Source organism: Erpetoichthys calabaricus, chromosome 1 (assembly GCF_900747795.2).
Source record: "Erpetoichthys calabaricus chromosome 1, fErpCal1.3, whole genome shotgun sequence".
Classification (NCBI taxonomy): Eukaryota; Metazoa; Chordata; class Cladistia; order Polypteriformes; family Polypteridae; genus Erpetoichthys; species Erpetoichthys calabaricus.
Genome location: NC_041394.2, coordinates 334,247,802 through 334,270,226, shown reverse-complemented (window position 1 = coordinate 334,270,226; position 22,425 = coordinate 334,247,802). Strand labels below are relative to the sequence as shown.

At 39.2% G+C, this 22,425-nt stretch overlaps 1 protein-coding gene across 1 annotated transcript in view; it reads left to right on the top strand.

The window, feature by feature from the left end:
* The first annotated feature begins 21,866 nt into the window (after positions 1–21,866).
* Positions 21,867–22,425, top strand: part of LOC114664714 (cystatin-B-like) — a 99,144-nt gene continuing 98,585 nt past the window's right edge. The window contains exon 1 of the mRNA XM_028818940.2: positions 21,867–21,959. Within this exon, the coding sequence (XP_028674773.1) occupies positions 21,882–21,959 (78 nt within the window). The 5' untranslated portion in view covers positions 21,867–21,881. The remainder of the gene's footprint in view (positions 21,960–22,425) is intronic.

Below are 22,425 nucleotides of genomic sequence, written 5' to 3'. Positions count from 1 at the left end.
AACAAAGACAGCAAAGGAACTCTGACGATATTCATGTTTGCGATCCATGAGAACCCCCAGCGCCAGGATGTAGTCGATGGTAAACTTCTTAGGCATAAAACCAGACCGCTCCGGTTGCTGGTTGGTGAACAATTGATCACGGATCCTATTGAGGATGACCCTAGCAAAGACCTTACCTGGCACAGAGAGCAGTGTTATCCCCTTGTAGTTATCCAGTTAAAACTTTAAAATTGCAAATTAACATTTATACTGTCAGAGACACAAGTCTTATTAATATTTTAAGAGCAAATCATTTTCCAAGCTTTTTTAAGAAACAGCTATTATTCTGAATGTGCCCCCAGTATGATACATAAGCTAACAGGTGCCACACTTCAGTCTTTTTGTACACAAAGCTTTCAACTTAGGGCAAACACACTCACTTTGATCAAGCACCAACTTCCTCCCACCTCAAAACATTTATGCAGGAAGGCAGGACGTTTTTCAAACTTTTTTTGGAGTTTTTTTCGACTTTGGTTTTCATCTGTGGTGTTAAAAACAATATTTAGTTTTGGTCAACACAGAATGTCTTGATTTTCTCCAACATGATGGACTTGAGAAAGAGGCTCTGAAGGATGTGTACTAAAGAAAAAGCTGAGTGAAGGAAAGGAAGCTTACAAAGCCAAAATAGAAAACAAACTCACTCAGAATAACATGAAGGATATCTGGAATGAACTGGGCATAATTACTGGACTCAAGCAATCCAAGGTTCAGGAGCTAGATGGGGATGTGGAAAAAGCTATACCCTGAACCAATGTTTTAATAGATTTTCCATTCTACTGCCACCTTCCTCTAATGATCATCCTCCCCACACCATCCCTACTATATTAACAACTCCTGCAAAGTCAAGTGGAATGGCCAGTGACAAGTCCACCTCTGCCCATCAGTGTGGGCTGGCCATAAATAAAGACCAAGTAAGGAGACAACTGAGGAAGCTATACACAGAAAAGCTATGGGAGCAGATTGAGTCTTCACAAGGAACAGTCCTGTCTCCTTTTCTCTTCACTCTGTGCACTTATGACTACAAATATAACACCAGGTCATGTCACTTGAAGAAATTCTCAAATGATTCTGCACTTATGTGGTGTATTGATAAAGGGGAGAGACAGAGGAGAGGAGTCTGGGGGAGAACTTTGTTTCTTGGTGCAAAGAGAATTGTCTGTACCTTAACATCAGCAAAACCAAAACCGCAGCAAAGAGACTCTATGTCCGGTCACTATTCAAGGAGTGGATGTAGAGGTGGTCCACTCCTACAGGTACTTGGGTGTCCACATTAATGGCAGGTTGGACTGGTCTCAGAACACAGAAGAACTATATAATAAAGGGCAGAATAGGCTCTTCTTCCTTGGGAGACTTCTTCCCTTTAATGTGAGAAGTGACATCCTTCACATCTTCTACAACTCTGTAATGGCCAGTGTGGTGTGCTGGGCTGGTAACATCACCTCAAGAGATGCCCACCGAATCAATAAGCTAATTAAAAGGGCACACTCAGTTATGGGACACACTCTGGAACACATGGAGGTCGTAGCAAAGGAGACAATTAAAATAAAACCGAGTGCCATTATGAACAATGCTGGACATCTTGTCTCTGACACACCAACACTGAGGATTTTCAGCCAACGAATCACTCAGCAGAAGTGTGTCAAGAAACACGACGGGGGCTCTTTTATACCAACTGTAATACGGCTGTATAAAGCCTCACTGGGACTAGGAGTGCCAAGTCAGTTTTCCTCTGATTTTCTTGCTTTTTAGTCATTCTTATGTGTGTTTAGACCAAAGTGTGGGTGTATATTTATATATTTGTGTGTTTATTTATATGTTTATCTATCTACCTATTTATGTATTTATTTGAGCATCTGCAATAAAGTCAAATTGCCCCTGAGAACAAATAAAGTTCTTTCTATTTATAATTACTGTATTTTTATATGGTACTAGGGTGTTGTACCATGTTAGACATTATGAATGTAGTGAGAAGTCAAGCAAAATGACACCTTTAATTGGCTAACTAAAAAGATGACAATATGCAAGCTTTCGGGGCAACTCAGGCCACTTCTTCAGACAAGATGTAATTATATTGATTACATCTTGCCTGAAGAAGGAGCCTGAGTTGCCTCGAAAGCTTGCATATGGTATTTTTATGGTAAAACTATTAAATTCCCATTAATCTTTATATGGTTACAGATGCCATCTTTTTTTCCCAAAAAGGAAAAAAGCACTGCCAACAGGGCTACTACATTGAATAATAATTCTGTAAACTTCTCTTGTATATAATCCTACATGGTATACTGTTGAAGTTTAGAAAGTGCTTCGATGTTGCCCTTAAGTAATGGCATACCCATTGATTATGACAGGTACGCTTAATTCATTTCTAACAGGAGACTGGGTGATGAAGCCCACCTTCCAAATCCTAAAAAAGGATGGCACACTTTTTTAATTTCAGAATGGCTTTCAATTTTCCTGTGAAACATAGCTCTCCTTAGAATATTTGTTAGAATTTCTTTTATTTAGATAATTATTATTTAAAAACCCAATGTGTTAAAAAGTTCCCATGGCCAAAACACTATTTTATCAAACTGAAATAATTATCAGAGATAAGTTTGGAGATTTGCTTTCTTTGGGTTTGTTTTTCTCACTCTTCTCAGTTCAACCTCGAGATCAACTGCTCCATCTTAGAATACTTCATTATTTATGTACAAAATATTTTGTTTTTCCAGCAGAGAATTTATAATACGAGGCCGGGAGCAGAAACAAGCCAAATTTTATAACTAGGAAACTAATAAACTATTAAGCAAAACCAACCTTTACCAAAACCTTTATAGTAATGGTGTAGAAATCTTGCATAGTGCCTACAAATTCCAATCATCTTGATTGTGTAGCACTGTAAATCATAAAGATCATGGGATTTCTAGATAAAATGTGCAATTGTATCTCTTAATATTATCAATGACAAAATCAGAGACACATTTATCAAGATTTTTCTATGTCTTTAGATGGCTGAGCAGTTCAATCCTCAAGTGACAGAAGGACAGAAAGATTAATTTTAAAGTGGTTTCTGTTTGGATTTCCTACTCTTGCTTCAGTTCCTATCTTTCGCCTTTCTGTAAGGATCTTTTTAATACTACTGCTCAAGAATTCTATATTCATTGATTGACAGAGATTAATAATACATTCTTTTAGTTGAAATTCAGTGGAACTACACACTGATTAGTTTGTTCCCTGGAACAGAAAGATTGTAATCTTTGCCAAATATTTTATTTTCTTGTGAAAGAACTGCAGTGTTTTCCTTAAGCTGATTCATGTCAATAATACGTTATTTCAAACTAATTGAAATTCCTTTTTTTTTCTCCCATACACTCCCAGGGGTTCTGTGGAACTGTGTTCTGGTTAGTATATATCTTACATGGAAGAGAATGTTTACCAGCAGACATTATAATCTTGGCCTATTTTTAAATTTTCTTCCCAACAAAATGGCAAGTGTGTTTTGAAACAGGTCTCATCTTTACCAAAAGATAAGAATAGAGAATAACCAGTCTTACTTTTTGTGAATGATTACACTTTACCTCACAAAAATTTCAGACCTAGAGACTTGGCAGTCTGTAGGAAAGCCCCTACAGGTTAATATATTAAGACTGGCACCTTGGCACGTTCAGGCTGCTTTGTTCATCACAACTCCTGCACTGTTTAAGCTCAATTGGACAGAAATACCATAGTGATTAAAATTCATATTAATTTATTTCTTCCTTGAAGATTGCTATGAATTATTAACTTCAACCATGATAACATAAGTTGTTTATTAATGTGAAATCATTGGTTTACATGAACTTTAATTTTTCTTTCCTTCTCTGACACAAAACTACATTAACATGCTTAACAGGTTGTCTGTATTCACATAACTCCGCTTGAATCAGCCTGAACAATTCACCAGATTTTAGGAGAAGATTGAAGGGAAGTGAAGCATAGAAGTGGATGCAATAGAAAACCAATTCTACATGGGACAGTACTTCTTTATATAAAAACACACTTACTGTACCTACACTAGGCAAATTCAGAATGGTCTGTTAAATTACTGTATCAGTCTTTGAGGTTTGTCAAGAGACCAGAGGGTCTGATCAAATAGCCTCCTCTGTACCAGAACAAGAAATTGGCTTAGTAGGAAATGCAGCCCTCTTTCCTGGAGCTGCAAGGCAGCATTACTGGGATTGTGTCCCACCCTCAGGTCAATTCAGTTTAATTTACTTTTTACACTGCACTTCTAACAAACAGTTAAGAAATTATTAGACAAATGTTTTTAATATACACATATAAATGCCTGAATAAACAATTGTTTAGCATGCTCTTAAAATAAATAAAATATCATTTATTAAAGAAATAAGTTCAATGATATTTCCGTGCTGAAAACAAAGACGGTGAAAGATACACATGATCCATGCCACAGACAAGAGTGAATTGTAGTTCTGGGTTCAAGACAGAGGCAGCTGAGCAGGATAAATATGGAAATACTCAGGCAAATGAAAAGAATGCAGAGACGGCTGCTACAAGCTTTGATTATTTTGCACAAAAATAAAAATAAACGTGCCAAAGTGGTTCTTCAGAGTGATATTGTCTCCCAAAAGACTCATCACATGAAGTTTCCAGAAAGAAGCTTTATTTATTTTGATTTATAACAGAGTTACAGTAAACAACCAAGAGTAGATGGTTTGACGGATTTATGAAATGACACTGGGTCCTGTTTATTAAGAAGAATCCTGCTAGTAACGTAGGCCAAGTTCAAGGTTTCTTAATCTGTTATTGTCTAGCAGCCTACTATACATTAAAGATTTTGATGTTCTTTTTTTCTCTTTCTCTACATATTAGAAAGTTTTTTAAAGCACAAAGAACCAACTTTATATGCAAAGAACCCTTCCCAGAGTGGAATGGTGCATGGTCAAGCAATGGCTCAGTGAGGAACCACACAACCCTGTAAAGGATTTCATACTGTCGATAAGCTAGTGCCTAATTTGAGTAATACTGACATTGACTTTTATGTAATTTACCAATATGTTTTTTTTTATTATTTTTATTGAAGACCACACACCCATACCTATTCAAATACAGGTGTATATATTTGAATAAACAAGTTAATTTATTCTGAGCTGCTGTGTGGAATTCTCTGCATCATTTACCAGTGTCCTGACCGACATTCCGGAGTGAATACTATAAGTACCGAACACACTACAGATACGGAAGTTTGCTACAATGTTGCCCTTCTGTCCTCAGCTGTGAAGGCAGTAAGCCGTGAAGAATTCGAAGCTGCTTCTGCAGCTATACCTAATGAGCGTGTACCGTACTTTTGCATACTGCACGAATTTTCTGTTAAAGATGATTTTGTGTTCAGAGGGTCGGATCGGTTAATTGTGCCGGTTAAATTCCGACAGGTAATTGTGGACCTAGTACACGAGGGTCATCAAGGAATTGTCCACACAAAACAGAGGCTTCGCGACCTGTACTGGTGGCCGAAAATGGATGATCTTGTCACGACAGCAATCAAGTCCTGTCAGCCTTGCTAATCAAATGATAAGACCGCAAAGTTGTGTGCCGCGCCGTTACAACCCAGACGGGCCATGGCAGATAGTTGCCATTGATGTGATAGTGCCCTTTGAAATCACACCTGCAGATTTTCGCTTTGCCTTCACACTATTCCTTAAAATTGCCGGGAGTTGGTTTTACAAACCAGATTACTGCTTCAGCTGTAGTTGCTTTTTTAGCATCTATTTTCAGTCGCCAAGGCAACCCTCAATGCTTCATGTCTGATAATTGTCCTCAGTTCACATCTTCTATGCTTTCCACATTCCTACAAGAGAGGGACATTCAGCACACTAGATCGGATAATTATCACTCTCAGGTTAATGGGTGTACATCTTGCCTGAAGAAGGGGCCTGAGTTGCCTCGAAAGCTTGCATATTGTAATCTTTCTAGTTAGCCAATAAAAGGTGTCATTTTGCTTGGCTTTTCTCTACATTCATAATGGCTAACACGGTACAACACCCTAGTACTTCAGGTTAATGGGGTAATTGAAAGATTTAATCGAGTGCTCAAGGAAACGGTACAAATGCTTAATTTACAGCGTAAGCCCTGGAAGTCATCCATTACGGAATTCTTTCATATCTTGAGAACTATACGCCGCATGCGATAACGGGTATTTCGCCTTTTGAACTGCTTCATGAGCGCAAGATGCGTACTAAGCTGAACGTATTGCCTTTGTCAACCTCTGTTGGACTACACGATGCAAGCATAAGACGATGAGTTGCTGCTAAGCAGAATAAGATGAAGAAATACACGGATGATAGAAGAAGAGCTTGAGTCCCGTTACTGGGAAAGTGGGACACAGTGCGAGTAAAAATACCTACCCTTGTGTCTACTGCCTCATTACAGTAATCCCATGCCTGTAAATAAAGAAATTGGAGAAAGTAGCCACGTGCTTGTTGACGGTAAAATACGGAATGCAGCGCGTTCAAAGTCAAAGAGATTAGTCTATTGTTTTACGAGTATTTCATTGTTGTTATCTTCCCTTTTGCTAGCAAGCTTTAGACGGGGAGTTAGGTATTTAAGAAAGGGGGGGATGTTATGTTGTGTTATTAATTTTGGACAATAGTGGCACTGTACAAAATGATATAAAAAGAACCGAGACAGAAATGGGAGGAGAGTTCCTAGAATGAGATTGTGAGGGGGAGCTGTATTATTACTTTTTATTTGGCTTAAAGCCTTTATCCCTGGGACGTGAGAGATACAATTGTTTACATATTCATTGTTTTTCACATTGGAGCACAGGCAGGTGAAGTGACTTGCTCATGGGCACACAGTGTCAGTAGTGGGATCTGAAACCACATCCTCACAGTCTGAAGTCCAGTACCTTAACCACTACACCACACTGCATGCCTGGTACACAAAGTACCTTTTATTTCTTGGCATACAAAATCCAGACATTTGTTTGGTCTTGTTAAGTACCGAACTCTTATTTGGCAAAAGCAACTAAAGGTGATGTTTCTTCAATCCCACCTGTCAGAAGGGGGCCTTGTTTTTTGATTTCCTGGATAATCCAGTTACTGATTGCGTCAGGGTTGTCTGTGTAGGTATTTGCTGTCTTGCAAAGGAGTCACCGCTTTGAAGTCTGGCCTTGGAGGATGTCTGTATTTACCTGAAATTAACATGTTTGACAATATTGGTTTGTATTTACCTGGCTTGGAAATATTGGTTCCTAATCCACATATCTGTACTCATTAATGGTTGGTAACAATACATTTTGTTAACTTGTGTTTTCATTAATTGTTAAACCCAGGAAATTTAGATGTGCCATTGATTAAACTGATTGTCCAGGACTGACAACAGCAGGGACTGAAGGAGATTTAAACTCCTGGGCAGCAGAAGGCAGGAGAGGACAGTCCACAGAAAACGCTGCCAAGACACTTGGAGAGAGCAGAGGGGCTCGTAGGGCAGACAAGGGTACCTGGCTGGCATGACGTGAGGCACAAGGACGGCAACACTTTCAGGGAGGAAGAGACAGCTCCACAAGGAGACGCCGGATGTGGGTTCAGCGAGAGAGAGAATCCGCATGAAAGGACCAAGCAAAGCTGACAGATGAGAAATGAGGCGTGCCTAGGTCCCAGTAACACAAGGAGCCCAGAGTGGAAGAAAAAGGAACAACGAAGAGAAGCTGACAGGGATTCAACAATTTGACACAACTTCTGTAGGGGAACGAGTGTCCGGGGAACAGAGTGCATCCATGGACAGTTGAACAATTAAGTGTTGGGGTAACACAGTGCACAAACTGGACTCTGCACCACTAAAGGTTGTATCCTCCAATTCTTGTTTTTAATGGACTTTTAGAGTGTGGACTGTGTATTTTCCTTTTAAAAAAAAGGAAATTAATTCCTGATATGTTTAGGTTTTGTTATGTTCGTTTATCTTTTTAATGTACCTTATATTGTCTTGTGTAATAGAACTTACTGTTGTTTTTTTCTGAAATTACTGTTGTGTCTTTCATTGTGTGTTTACTCACCGCCAAATTTAAAGAAACCTGTGTGCTCTTATTGATAAATTTCAGGAGTTCCTAGTCTCTTAGTAAAACTGGGTGGCGTAGTCGGATATTTAAATGGTGTCAAAGTTAGATTACCTGTAAGTGTGACCAGACACCTGTTACACACCTCCCTAATGTCTTATTTTGGAGTTTTACCAAGTGATTAATCAAAGTGTTTTTTTTTTTTTGTCTGTTAATTTTTCTTATATAAGACACTTTTTAAATACATTTTTAATGCAAGAAGAGTACTGTAGTGTGGCTTGATATGGAGTAAAACAAGGGGAGCCTAAAATTTCCATACTTTTAATTTACATCCATCCATCCATCCATCCATTTGCCAACCCGCTGAATCCGAACACAGGGTCACGGGGGTCTGCTGGAGCCAATCCCAGCCAACACAGGGCACAAGGCAGGGAACCAATCCCGGGCAGGGTGCCAACCCACCGCAGGACACACACAAACACACCCACTCACCAAGCACACACTAGGGCCAATTGAGAATCGCCAATCCACCTAACCTGCATGTTATATAATTGCATTTACATTTCGATCAAAAACATTTCACAAGTTACATAGTACTTCAGATCAAAAAAGAGCAGAATAACTCAAAGTCAGTGTGAAGGCTGAGTCAGTGTCATGGCTACACAGCTCTGCCTTTCAGGTTCTCCAAGCCACTGTATTTGTTTTTAATGGACGAATGGAGGTTCCTGAACATTGACACCTCTGTCTGAAACAAAAGCTTTCCACTATTGATTAACATTAGTAAACCCTAAAATGAAGCATTAAATGTGTTTATTTTATTATTAGAAATCGCTTATTTTCGTCTGTTGTTCCTCATTGCATTATTCTGCATTAGTCTGACAATTTCTAAAATCGTTATAAAATGACGTTACACTAAAAACATTTATCAAAACTAAAATATTGTAATTATTGTAATGTTGTCAGATTGGATCAGATAAAGAAAGAGGGGGAGACACCCTCACTGTGCAAACTTCTCAGCAGGGAGTGCATGGAGGGGTTGAGAGAGACAGAGCACTCAATGCTCTTTTTGCCAAAATCCTTTGGTTTTGACGTGTGGTTTCCGTGCAGTCTCAGTTGTAGCATGGATCGACCTAAAGAGGTGCAGAGTGACAGAGTAGAGAGAGACTTCAAATTGCCTCTGGCGGTGGACACGGAAGGTAAGATCAAGGTGGAGTTGATGAAACAGGAGGGACATCTCGCAGTAGGAGCGGTGGAAATGAAGCGCAGCTGAGCAAGGAGACACGAGCTTTGCTGTTTAGGTTTTTAAAAGCATCTTTTTGCAGGTCTTTTTATGCGTGTCTGTGCACGCGCGCACTTTTACTCACATATCACCTGCGAGCTCCTTGCGTATCAGACAACTTGCAAACCCGCAGCTCTCCTTAATAAATACATTGATACAGAACTACTGTACTTTAATGCAACAATTGAATAGCATTTTGACTTATACTCATTTAAAAACTCTTTGAGATGATTTAAAGACAACTATTAAAATTCGGCTTATTTTTTAAGAACATGGACCTTAGCAGAGATGCCATTGATCCCCAAGTGCAGAATGGCAGCTTCTAGTGTGAAAACCTCTGCCAAAAACCACCAATCATTAAAAAATATATATTGTATCAGACGGCCCTGACATGGAAGGATGGGGGAAGGCATCTTTTTAGAACACTGCCTCCCCCAAGACGCTAGATGGCAGCTTTCCTGGACTGCAGTAGTGGCACTATGGGAGATGGAGCTCGGCAACACAGCCCTGCTGGGTACCATGGGTGCCACCAAGGGACTCTGTGGGAAGATGGTGGGAGATGGAGATCTCACCTAGCCCGGAAGTACTAGTGGATCACGAGGATGGAAATCCTGAAATACTTCCTGGCTGTTTAAAAACTTGACTTCTCCATCTGACCCAGAAGTGCTGGCATGTCACATGGCTGGAAGAGCAGAAACACTTCCTGGTAGGACAATAGAACACTGTCAGGGGGCATCAACCCCAGAATTAGAAGTGTCAAACCGTTATCATGTCCTTGCAGAGTTGGACGGTGTCTCTGATCATTCTGAGGTGGTAGGGACGGATGAGGAGCCCCAAAGGGCCACCTCAAAAGCAGTTCCCAAAAAGAGAGAGGTAGTGATAGTTGGGGACTCAATCATTATGGGTATTGAAGTGCAGGTGTGCTCCAGAGAGAGAGAGAGTCTCACACGGTGTGTTGCCTTCCGGGAGCACAGGTGGGAGACCTGCCTGGAAGGGTGGATAGGCTCTTGGCCAGAGTGGGAGTGGATCCAGTTGCCACTGTCCATGTTGTAACAAATGACATACATAAGGGTAGTCTGTCAGCTCTGCGATCCAAATTCAAGAAATTAGGTGCCAAGCTGAGGAGCAGAACTGACAAGGTAGTCTTCTCCGAAGTTCTGCCTGTGCCACACGCCAATCCAGGTAACATTGAGGAGATTAGAAGGCTTAATGCATGGCTCAAACCTTGGTGCGGGGTAGAAGGGTATAGGTTTATGGGGCATTGGGACTCCATTTGGAACAGATGGGACCTGTTCCGCCGTGACTGGTTACGTCTGAACTGGAGGGGCACCAATGTATTGGGCAGGCGTATGTGTAGGCTAGTCGAGGATTGTTTACACTAGGGAATGAGGGGTCAGGGAATTTAGGACAGGCCAGTTTTAGATCTATACATGGAGGAACAAACAATGGTGTAGAAATAAAAATGCATAGTAATGTAAATTCTAAGCAAACATTTAAATATAGAAGGAGTAACCCTTTAAAATAGGTTGCCTTAATGTTGGAAGTATCAAAAATAAGGTAAGTGAGTTGGAGTTGTACACAGCAGAGCATAATTATGATATTACAGCAATAACGGAAACCTGGCTAAATAACAAAGATGGGGATGAGTGTAACATAGAGGGATACACATTTTTTAGGAAGGATAGACAGAACAGTAAAGGAGGTGGGGTTGCTGTTTATGCCAAACAGGATTTAAATGTAAGTTCTCTTCAGTTGGACAATGAGCCCCATCTTAGTGAGGACATGTGGCTTCGCCTGGAAAATATTAGGGAAAGAGGTCTTATTTTAGGAGTGTGTTATAGATCACCCAATTCAGACAGTAATTTCAACACACATCTTTTTAGTAATATCAAAAAGGCAAGTTTACAGGGAGATATTATAGTCATGGGGGACTTTAATTATCCAAATATTAACTGGGATAACCTTGCAGATGGAGGAGCACAAGAGCAGGAGTTTTTAGAAATAATTGGTGAGTGTTTTCTAACACAGCATGTTAAAGCACCAACACGACGTGAAGCCTGTCTGGATTTAGTATTTTGTAATAATCAGGATAGAATTGAGGGTGTAGAGGTGATTGAACCACTAGGGTCAAGTGACCATAATGTAATACAATTCTCAGTTTTTTGTAAGAGTGCAGATGCAAAGACTCAAATTGTTAAGTTGAACTTTGGTAGGGTAAATTTTGAGCAGATGTGAAAATATCTAAGTAGGATACACTGGGATAAGCTTTTAAGTGTGGAGACAGTCGAGGAGCAGTGGAACAGGTTTAAAAATGTTTTACATGTAATGCAGGACAGATACATATCTAAATTTGGAATTAATAGGAAAGTAAAAAAACTCCACGGTGGATTAATAAAGATTTAAAAAAAGAAGTTGCAAAGAAAAAAACTGCTTTATAAGGCATATAAGACGAATGACTGCAAAGTGAATCGTAGAGCATATGAGAACATGAGGGCAACCATTAAAAAGGATATCAGGGAGGCTAAAAGACAGTTGGAGAGGAATATAGCAGATAAGGTGAATGACGACCCTAAGAGATTCTTTCAGTATTTTAGTAGTAAAAGAACAGTCAAGGAGGAGGTCAAGTGCATCAGAAATAGTAAAGGGGAATTAAAAAATGCAGACAGTGAAATAGCGGATGCCCTAAACTTACATTTTTCTGAGGTCTTCACAAGTGAGCAAGTGGATAACTTCCCAGAGGTAACAGTGACTACTAAGGAGATACTGAGGGATTTGAGAATTGTAGAGGGAGAAGTACTGCTCAGATTAAATAAGCTGAAATCAAACAAATCACCAGGACCAGATAATATTTACCCTCGAGTTCTTAAGAAGGCTAGTGAGTACAGATATAAACCCTTGACACATATTTTTAGGAAGTCATTGCACACTGGAGAGATTCCGAAGGACTGGAAAATGGCAAATATCATCCCATTATATAAAAAGGGTGACAGGACAGATCCAAGCAACTATAGGCCAGTAAGCTTAACATGCATCACAGGAAAATTAATGGAAGGAATTACTAAGGATAAGATCGAGCAGCACCTGGCAAGGACAGGAGTTATTAGGAACAGTCAGCATGGGTTCAGAAAAGGGAGGTCGTGTTTTACTAATATGCTAGATTTCTATGAGGAGGCAACAAAAGGATATGATGGAGCAGATGATATTATTTATCTGGACTTTCAGAAAGCATTTGATAAGGTGCCACATGAGAGGGTGGGCATCAAATTAAAAGAAGTGGGAGTTCAGGGTGATGTTTTTAGATGGGTGCAGAATTGGCTCAGACACAAGAAGCAGAGGGTGATGGTGGGAGGAACCTCATCAGAATTGGCTGATGTTAAGAGTGGTGACCAGCAGGGGTCAGTGCTAGGGCCGCTGCTATTTTTAATATATATAAATGATTTAGATAGGAATATAAGTAACAAGATGGTTAAGATTGCAGATGATTCCAAGATAGGTGGATTAGCAGATAATTTGTAATCCGTTATATCATTACAGAAGGACCTGGATAGCGTACAGGCTTGGGCAGATTTGTAGCAGTTGAAATTTAATGTCAGTAAATGTAAAGTATTACACATAGGAAGTAAAAATGTTAGGTTTGAATACACAATGGGTGGTCGGAAAATCGAGAGTACACCTTAGAAGAAGGATTTAGGAGTCATAGTGGACTCTAAGTTATTGAGTTCCCAACAGTGTTCAGAAGCCATTAAGAAGGCTAACAGAATGTCAATTTATATAGCACAATGTGTGGAGTACAAGTCACAGGAGGTTCTGCGCAAGCTTTATATCACACTGGTGAGGCCTCATCTTGAGTACTGTGTGCAGTTTTGGTCTCCAGGCTACAAAAAGGACATAGCAGCGCTAGAAAAGGTCCAGAGAAGAGTGACTAGGCTGATTCCAGGGCTACAGGGGTTGAATTATGAGGAAAGATTAAAAGAGCTGAGCCTTTACAGTTTAAGCAAAAGAAGATTAAGAGGTGACATGATTGAAGTGTTTAAAATTATGAAGGGAATTAGTATAGTGGATCGAGACTGTTATTTTAAAATGAGTTCATCAAGAAAACAGGGACACAGTTGGAAACTTGTTAAGTACAAATTTCGCACAAACATTAGGAAGTTTTTCTTTACACAAAGAACCATAGACACTTGGAAAAAGCTACCAAGTAGTGTGGTAGACAGTAAGACATTGGGGACTTTCAAAACTCGACTTGATGTTTTTTTGAAAGAAATAAGTGGATAGGACTGGTGAGATTTGTTGGGCTGAATGGCCTGTTCTCTTCTAGAGTGTTCTAATGTTCTAAAGTTCTAATATATTAAGGACTGTGGAACACCCAGCAGGTGAGCCAGAGTTGGGAGGAGGTAGACAAAGGTTGCTGGGAGGTGTGGAGGAGAAAGAAAGAAAGAAAGAAAGAAAGAAAGAAAGAAAGAAAGAAAGAAAGAAAGAAAGAAAGAAAGAAAGAAAGAAAGAAAGAAAGAAAGAGAAGAATTGTGTATTGTGTTTATTTAATTGCACTGTAAGAAGGAATAAAAAAAAAATGATTAAATCTCTTCTTAGTGCTTTTATCGTTTCCTGAGTGTCTGTCTGTTTGGTTTAAGGTGACAGTGACCTCTAGCGTCCATAATATATAAGAAGAAACATAATAATACACTTTTGTTTTCTAGGTCTTGTCAGCTTTTGGGTTTTATAGCAAAGTCTACCTTTAGGATTCTATGTTTGGAAAGACTGCAATGACTTCATTGTTGTAACAGCAGTTCTAATATTCATATTGTAGCGACTACAGAGGGTGAGACAGTTTACTGAATAACATGAAACAGTGAAAACCCTTCCCCAGCCTGCTGTTTGGGGTCACTAGATACCCCTCTTAAACAATAAATGTCACTATGCTGTCTTCACCCCCCCTTTTTTTTTACAGTGCCCTTCGAATTACTTTCCCTGTTAACTTCTTCATCTAGCTCATTATCCACATACCCAACTCTCCCTGTCATGCGCACCTCCTGTCTTTTTATGCAGTCATAAGCAACTCAGAGCCTCTCCTAAGAGGTGTGTGCTCCATTAAATAGAAAACATTGTAAATATTAATTACAAGGCGTCACAATATTTATGTAGATAGAATCAGAAGATAAAGAGCTGCTCTCATCCACATAGATTTTTGAGTATGGGTTTAACTAAGCTGAACCTGGAAAAACGTTTCTCAGCAGTCGCTGCTGATACCAGTGATGGGGCAGCAATTTTCAGCAATTCCAGCAGCGCTTGAAACAATAGCATCAAACTTTTAATATATCCCACATTGCTTGGATGCTGATTTATCGGCCGATGAATGCAGAATAAAGTACTCTCTGCTTTGTCAGGAGACCCAGCCCGTCTGCACTTGAATGGTTCTGCCATGTCAGGCCGTCTCTAGTCCTCTCTTAGGCAGACCCACATGCAGACAGGGAGACAGACACACTGTCATCCACAGTCTTATGATGCTTTGTTTGGTTGTTAGTATTCTTGAGTTGATGGGTAAACAATGCTGTGTGCTTTACAACACAGCTTTGTAAAGATCTTTAATATTTTTTCAAGTGTGGATCACCTGACCACCGTAACATGCCAATTAGAAAACATGGCATTACAATTACAACTAACATCTGCGTCATAACATAATATGAAACAACTAGACCAGCTTACATGTTACTGTACATTTTGTGGAGAGTTAAATGCAATAATGATCATAATGGTTTTCATTTCCATATGAGAAAGCAATCGGCCACCTACTAAGCTTTAATAAGGCCTGCTGCTTGGAAGTGATCATTCAAGATGTGGATGAATTTTTTTCTTTGTTAAATCAAATGATAAATTAAAAATAGTGCATTCTGTTTACTCAGGTTGTCTCTTGTATTATATTAAATTTGTTTCTCAATCAGAAACAGTTAAGTGTTATGAATAAGAAAAATAGAAGAAATCAGGAAGGGGAAAAAGCTTTTTCTTGGCACTGTACACTTACACCTATTACAATGATAAGCATTAGCTTTGTAGGAGCTTTTGAACAAAATGTGGAAATTGCCTAAAACGGTTGTTCTTTTTGTCTGGCCATCCTTCTGTACCACCCGTCCAAAGCTCTAATTTAAAAAAGCTTTGAAACCATTTGGAAATCGTCTGTGTAAATACAGAAACATTCTTTGCAGCCTCAAATAATGTTTAATTTACTAGTTCAAATTTACTTTATAAAAGACTATTTCAATTTACATATTTTTTTTTTTATCCCAGAGCCATTCTTTATTGCAAAATAGATGAGTTATTGTAATAATGACACAGTTGTGTGTGTGTTACATCAGTAGCTTCAGCAAAACTCGGTCTCATCAACCCACTTCTCCTGCTGCTTAAAGTCATATTAGGTGAGTAAAATAATATTTATTAACATAAACAGTTAAAAAAATGCAAAGCAAGGATTGGAAAAAGTCCATTTGTTTTTCTAAAATGAGCTGAAGAGTAAACAAGCTCTATAAGCTGTCACGCCCAAGTTGAGTACACACGCATTAATGATAATTACATTACACATGGGGGTAAACACCCTCACTGCTGCATTATCTGAAAATTGTAATAATTCAGTATTTCTCTAACACTATCATTTATCGACAAACACACAACATGACCCACTCTTTGACATGGTACGATCCCGCCAAAAATTTTAGCTTTAGATGTCAACAGATTTTAATTCTCCACTGGCTACTTCTTTATTTCTTTTGAGCTGGGTTTTTAACTACATGATACTGTGAAATGTTATTTAAAAAGTGGTATTTTTAATCTAATAATATATGTAATTTCTGTAAATTCTGCTATTGCTTAATTTTGGATATGACCAATTGCAAAGAAACTTAGCAAGAAAAATGTATATATAATTAAGCAAATAAACAAAACAAAAGTACCCGACAGTTACGCAATGCACACATTTTCAAACTCATTTCTAACTTTAATAAATTTAGTAACAGGATTGATTTTGACTCTTTTATGATCATGACAAGGTCCGAGTAGGTTCTAAAAACAGATGAGTATTATAGCGAGAAGCTGAAGGAAATATTTTGTGATAGCCCTACATCCAGACTGCTTTTAACTCCTCAGGTTCAACACAATGTTGAAGAACAAGAAGGCAAGAGCTTTCAAGAATTCACACCTCTGCAGTACTGAAGTTAGCAGGTGAATGGAACCAACCACTTGATTGAGGTAAACGGGTTTGCTCAGTGGTCTCTTGTGTATGCCGATGATCATTTTCTGCAAGCTGAGAGTACAAATAGACTGACATGTGCCTTCTGATAGTTTGTGTATCATTGTGGTGGGGCACATTCAAGGAAATATCTGATTTCACTCACAAAATTCCAGAGATTGAATGGCTTTACAATATTCTATTCAAGGCTTCCATTTTCATCATTTTTGGATTCTTAGGTGTTGTTTTTACAGTTTAAACTAATTGTGTGTTTGATATTTTCAAGAACAACAAGATATATGTGAGTGTGATGTTTCACTCTCTCAGTACAGACAAATCTGGTATTCCTATTGCGGCCTTGCCTGTTGACCTTTCCACACTTTTGATGGCATTCGGTGTTTGCCATGCAGGTTCAAGTTGGACATGAAGATTCCCTGCACCTGAAAACTCACTCAGACAAAGGTAATAATCCGATCATCGAAGAAGAAAAAACTTAGTGATAAGCTAGAGCCATTCTAACTTTGTGTTGCAAAATAAATTATGGTAGGATTTTACTGTTTTGCTCTATCAACCTTTTTTGTAAAATCATAAGGCATAAATCATCAATTAAATGGATTATCTTTGAAACTTGCTTAATATCTTACTTTAGGTTGTGGGTTTGGCCTGCATATCTCTCCTATCAGCACCCTCTCCACTGAATTAGGATTTGGTCATTAAGATGTCTGCTCACACTGAATGTCGCTGCTTCAAGTTACGGTTACTTGGATCATACACTGGTGATTGTAATGTGACTCACACTCAAAAAGTAGGACGTCTGAAATTTTAGAGGATTTTAAGATCTTTTACTTGGCAGTATATTTCAATTGGTTTGGTGGTTCAGAGGTAGCACTGCTGCCTTGCAACCAGGAGACTGTGTGCTTATGTCAGGAGCTTCTTTCTAGGTTTGTGTGAGTTTCTTCCAGGTGCTCCAGTTTTGTCCTACAATTTAAAGACAGGTGGATTGGGGATGATAGATTGGCCCCTGATGTGTGTGTGTGTGTGTGTGTGTGATTGATCACCCTGTGATGGGCTGTCGCTCTTTCCAGGGGTTGTTCCTGCCTTGCACCTGATGCCCACTGGGTTTGGCCCCAGCCGCCCTGTGAACCTGCTCAAGATAAGCAGGTTTTGAAAATTGATGGATAAAACACGGGGAGAAATTCTACATTTTACTTGTATTTCAGTCCAATTAATATCAGAGACTTTAAAACATTTCCTTGACTAGTTTCATTATGGACAATTTTTTTTAGTAAATATTCTAAAAGATGTATGTTTTATTCAAGTATGTCTGTTGAGTATTTTATACAAGTATCTATCTATCTATCTATCTATCTATCTATCTATCTATCTATCTATCTATCTATCTATCTATCTATCTATCTATCTATCTATCTATCTATCTATCTATCTATCTATCTATCTATCTATCTATCTATCTATCTATAACACTATACAAATGTATAAAGTACAATAAAATTATTTTTAAAGCTATTTGTCTGTTCAGTAAGTATTTGCGTGTTAAACACTAAAATATTTCAATAAGCATAAGTAAATATTGGGTGGCATGGTGATGCAATGGTAGTGGCACTGCCTTGTGGTTCACATCCTGGGTCCTCTCTATGTAGAGTTTGGATGTTCTCCCCATGTCTGCATGAGTTTCCTCCCACCGTCCAAAGACAGGCGGGTTAGGTAGGTTGGTGATACTAAATTGGCCTGTGTGTGTGTGTGTTTTGTTCTCCCTGTGGTGGACTGGTGCCCTGTCTAGGGTTTGTTCCTACCTTGTGCCCTGTGCTTGCTGGGATAGGCTGCAATAACCCTGTTTAGGACTAAGCAGGTGAGATAATGACATGACAAATAAATTTTGATATAATAAAAGTAACAAGAATATGGGTTATGGCTTTAACTCTTAAACCTCCAGTCGTTCAATATGAGACTTGTCAAACTGGTGGCTGTTTCTCCTTCATCCCATCTTTAGCAGATCAAGGAATTAATACAAAAGGAGACTTTTTGATGACTTGGGATTTGGTGCATTCTACTGGCTGTAGTCCATGTTCTCTATTTCAACTTCCATTTTCTTCATGTACACTGTAAAAAATGTTTTGTTGGATCAACCTAAATAAATTACTTCACAAGGTAACAAGCAATTTAATTGATTTCCTTCAAATTTTAAAAAGTATTTGAGTAAACTTAATTCATTTGAGTTTGTTTTAACCTTTTCAAAAACTTGAATAAAAGCAAAAAATGTATTTAGCTCAAACCAAATTTCTTTAAAAACTCAAATTAACTGCGGTGGGCTGGTGCCCTGCCAGGGGTTTGTTTCCTGCCTTGCACCCTATGTTGGCTGGGATTGGCTCCAGCAGACCCCCGTCACCCTGTAGTTAGGATATAGCGGGTTGGATAATGAATGGATGAACTCAAATTAAAATTTTGTCCATTATTGTATTCACTGTAATGCCAACTTAAATTCTATATATATAGTCACAAACTCGAGACAGAGTCATATAAAGGTTTGGGGCAGCCACCCGTATAATTTGGTTTCCTGGCTGCAAAGTTGCTTTTCAAAATAATACAGCACTGAAGTGTACAAAACCGAGTCCAAACAGAACTGAGGGAATAGGGAAAAGGTGGAGGCTTTTAAAGGGGGAGACAGGAAGTGAAGTCAAAGGGGTCGGGATCATGGAGGTCTTCTGCCATTGGTGTGAGCCCAGACATGACATCACAAGGGCTGGAGCCGGCAAAGTCTCCAAAGCGATTTTTTGCTTTAGACTAAATAGAAGTAGTTACATTAAGCAACAGCAGGGTTTTTCAATTTGAAGTAAAGCAAAAAATTACGTTAGGTGAACAAACATATTAATATAGTTTATTACAACTACTAAAATTACCTTAAATCAAAAAGAGCCCTTTTTCTCTTTTTAGAGTGTAGGGCGGCACGAAAGAAGAAGAAGAAGATCAGTTTTTCATTGTTACTTAGATTATGTTGCAGTCTTTTTCCCCCCTGTAAGTTAACATGAAACAGAACTTTCTTAGCTATACCTTAGCTAAGTGTTAAATAAGCCAGTTAGGAAACAGACACTCTTCTAGAAGCACTGACTGATAGATCAGTTTGCAAATACAACATTGGTATACGGTCAGCACAGTGGCGCAGTGGTAGCGCTGCTGCCTCACAGTAAGGAGACTTGGGTTCACTTTCCATGTTATCCCTGCATGGAGTTTTCATGTTCTCCCCGCGTCTGGGTGGGTTTCCTCCGGGTGTTCCGGTTTCCTCTCACAGTCCAAAGACATGCAGGTTGGGTGCATTAGCGACCCTAAATTGTCCCTAGTGTGTGCTTGGTGTGTGTGTGTGTGCCCTGCGGTGGGCTGGTGCCCTGCCTAGGGATTTGTTCCTAACTTGTGGTCTGTACTGGCTGGGATTGGCTCCAGCAGACCCCAGTGACCCTGTGTTAGGATATAGCAGGTTGGATAATGACTGACTGGCTTTCTTCATGTACCTCTAGCTAAAATCTGTCCTTAGGACATGTGGTCTTCCACTACCTTTTCCTCTTCTCTTCCCCTCTTCCTTAATTTCTATTATTTTTTTGTATTTCAAACCTGTCTTCACCTTTTATGTTGCTTTCTGTAAAACTGCCTAAGGACCTTTGCCAACATATTCACTTCAGAAGAGTGACCTCCCTTCCTCTTTATTTTGTATTTGTCGCCCATACTAGTATGTCCATTTATTGCAGCATTTAAACGACAACGTGATCATTATAAGATCAAAATAACACACCGATCGTTCTTAGGCTTTTAGTGCACCTGGCCGCTGTGTCGAGATCTCGGCTGCTATTCTTTTAACTACTAGATGTCAGTGTTTTCACGAAGCCCATCACTTCTTTTCAACCGCCTGCTCAATTTGAGATACACCCAGTGCCGCTACTAGGTTGTTTTGAGCCCTAAGCCAAGCCTATTAGTGCACCAACCGACTGTTTGGTACAGTGACTAACCCGTGCGTCTGGTTCTCTCTCCCAACAACCACAACAACATTTGGGCCTTATGATCTGCGCCCTAGGGTAATGCCTATTCGTCCAAATGGTGTTCCGGATCTGATCATACCCCTAATTCTGTCTCACCTGAAAGGAATCAAGCACCGTCAAACCATTGTTAATTAACAAATTTCAAATGTGAACAATTATAAATAAATTCAATACAGCAGTGCCAGGAAAATAAAGGAAAAAAGCAAACATTTGAGCAACAGGTGACAAATACAGCGAACAAAACTGAAAGCAATATGTTATCATATAAGGTCTGACATTGACATTTCAGATAACTCATAACTCCCTTTGTGTTGTACTTGAAACAGCAGGCTAGGTAGCACTCCCAAACATGAACATATAGTACTTGTTTATTTATTTACCTGCAATTTATTAAATAGATGTTTTGTCCTTTTTTTTTGATAGGTCACGTTTACCCTTAATTATCAAAAACGCCTGAGAAACTTAATTGGTGATGTACTTTATCCATTGATTTTATGAACCCCTGGAGGGAGAAAGGCACACCCAATACCAGGCACGAACCTATCTTACGAGGACACATTGACGCACACACAGTAAAATTTCAAACCACTCTTTTAAGATCGAGCTCTTTGAGATTTGACAGGACACTCGAGCATTTGAAGAAAATACCCACCTGGATAAAAAAAGAAAATTGACAGATAGAGGCACACTAACCTAGTTGTGTACCTAGTACTTAGTTGTGAATTTCCCCTTGGGATTAATAAATTATCTATCTATCTATCTATCTATCTATCTATCTATCTATCTATCTATCTATCTATCTATCTATCTATCTATCTATCTATCTATCTATCTATCTATCTATCTATCTATCTATCTATCTATCTATCTATCTATCTATCTATCTATCTATCTATCTATCTATCTATCTATCTAGTCTAGAATTGTACCTTGTTTGCTGTATATTTTAGTCATTAAGTGATTTAAGTATGAGAAAAGTGCTATGTAAAAAAATGTATTAATGTTATTAGTAGTATTACTACTATCAGTTTGATTTACTGCTTATAACTAGTCCCGCTGTAATGTGCTGTTCAGTAGTAACGGCACTCTAAACTTGAGGCCACGCCCTAGTTTTGGACAGGAATGTTTTGGGACTCCGCCCACTATACCTGCCCTCTCAGGTTCCGTTCGTTGCGCCCTTCTACATATATCTGCCTTTGACAGTTTTGATGTTTCACTTCTATTCATTTCTCTTCTTTCTGAACTTCTCCTGAAAATCACCAGGCAGGTATGGACAAGATACCCATATGTGGAGGGTGGTCGGACGACATACCAGCAGATGACAATGTGAAGGAAATCTGTAATCAGGTCAGTGTAATCTATTAAATTGGGACAGATGTAACTTGTATGAATTTAAGGAGTGTAAAGTTAGCCCACTTTCCCACTCTTTGGCAGCAGACTGGGGTCACTAGCTCGGTTGTCCGAATTTGCCCTACTTTATGATAATAAAGTAGCACTTTGGGAAGTGTACGTTCCACTGATGGGCAAGGACGTTGACGTGAGGGTGGGGGGTGATTGAGATACCTCAAGAAACAGCAGCAGAGATGGGGCGCAGACAGAGCAGCTAAAGTCTGGGTGACTGGGTGGCCACCTTTGAACCAATGTGGAGATGTTGAGTCGTCTCTCGGAATCGAGGCAGGTGTGGCAGACGGGTTACATCTGAACAGTGGCATGCAGAGGCTTGAAGATACCCGGGGCAAACTCCTTTATTGTATGCCCCCAAAGGTGAGGTGCTGTCAAAGTGAATGGTAAAGAAGGCATATTAAGTAAGAAA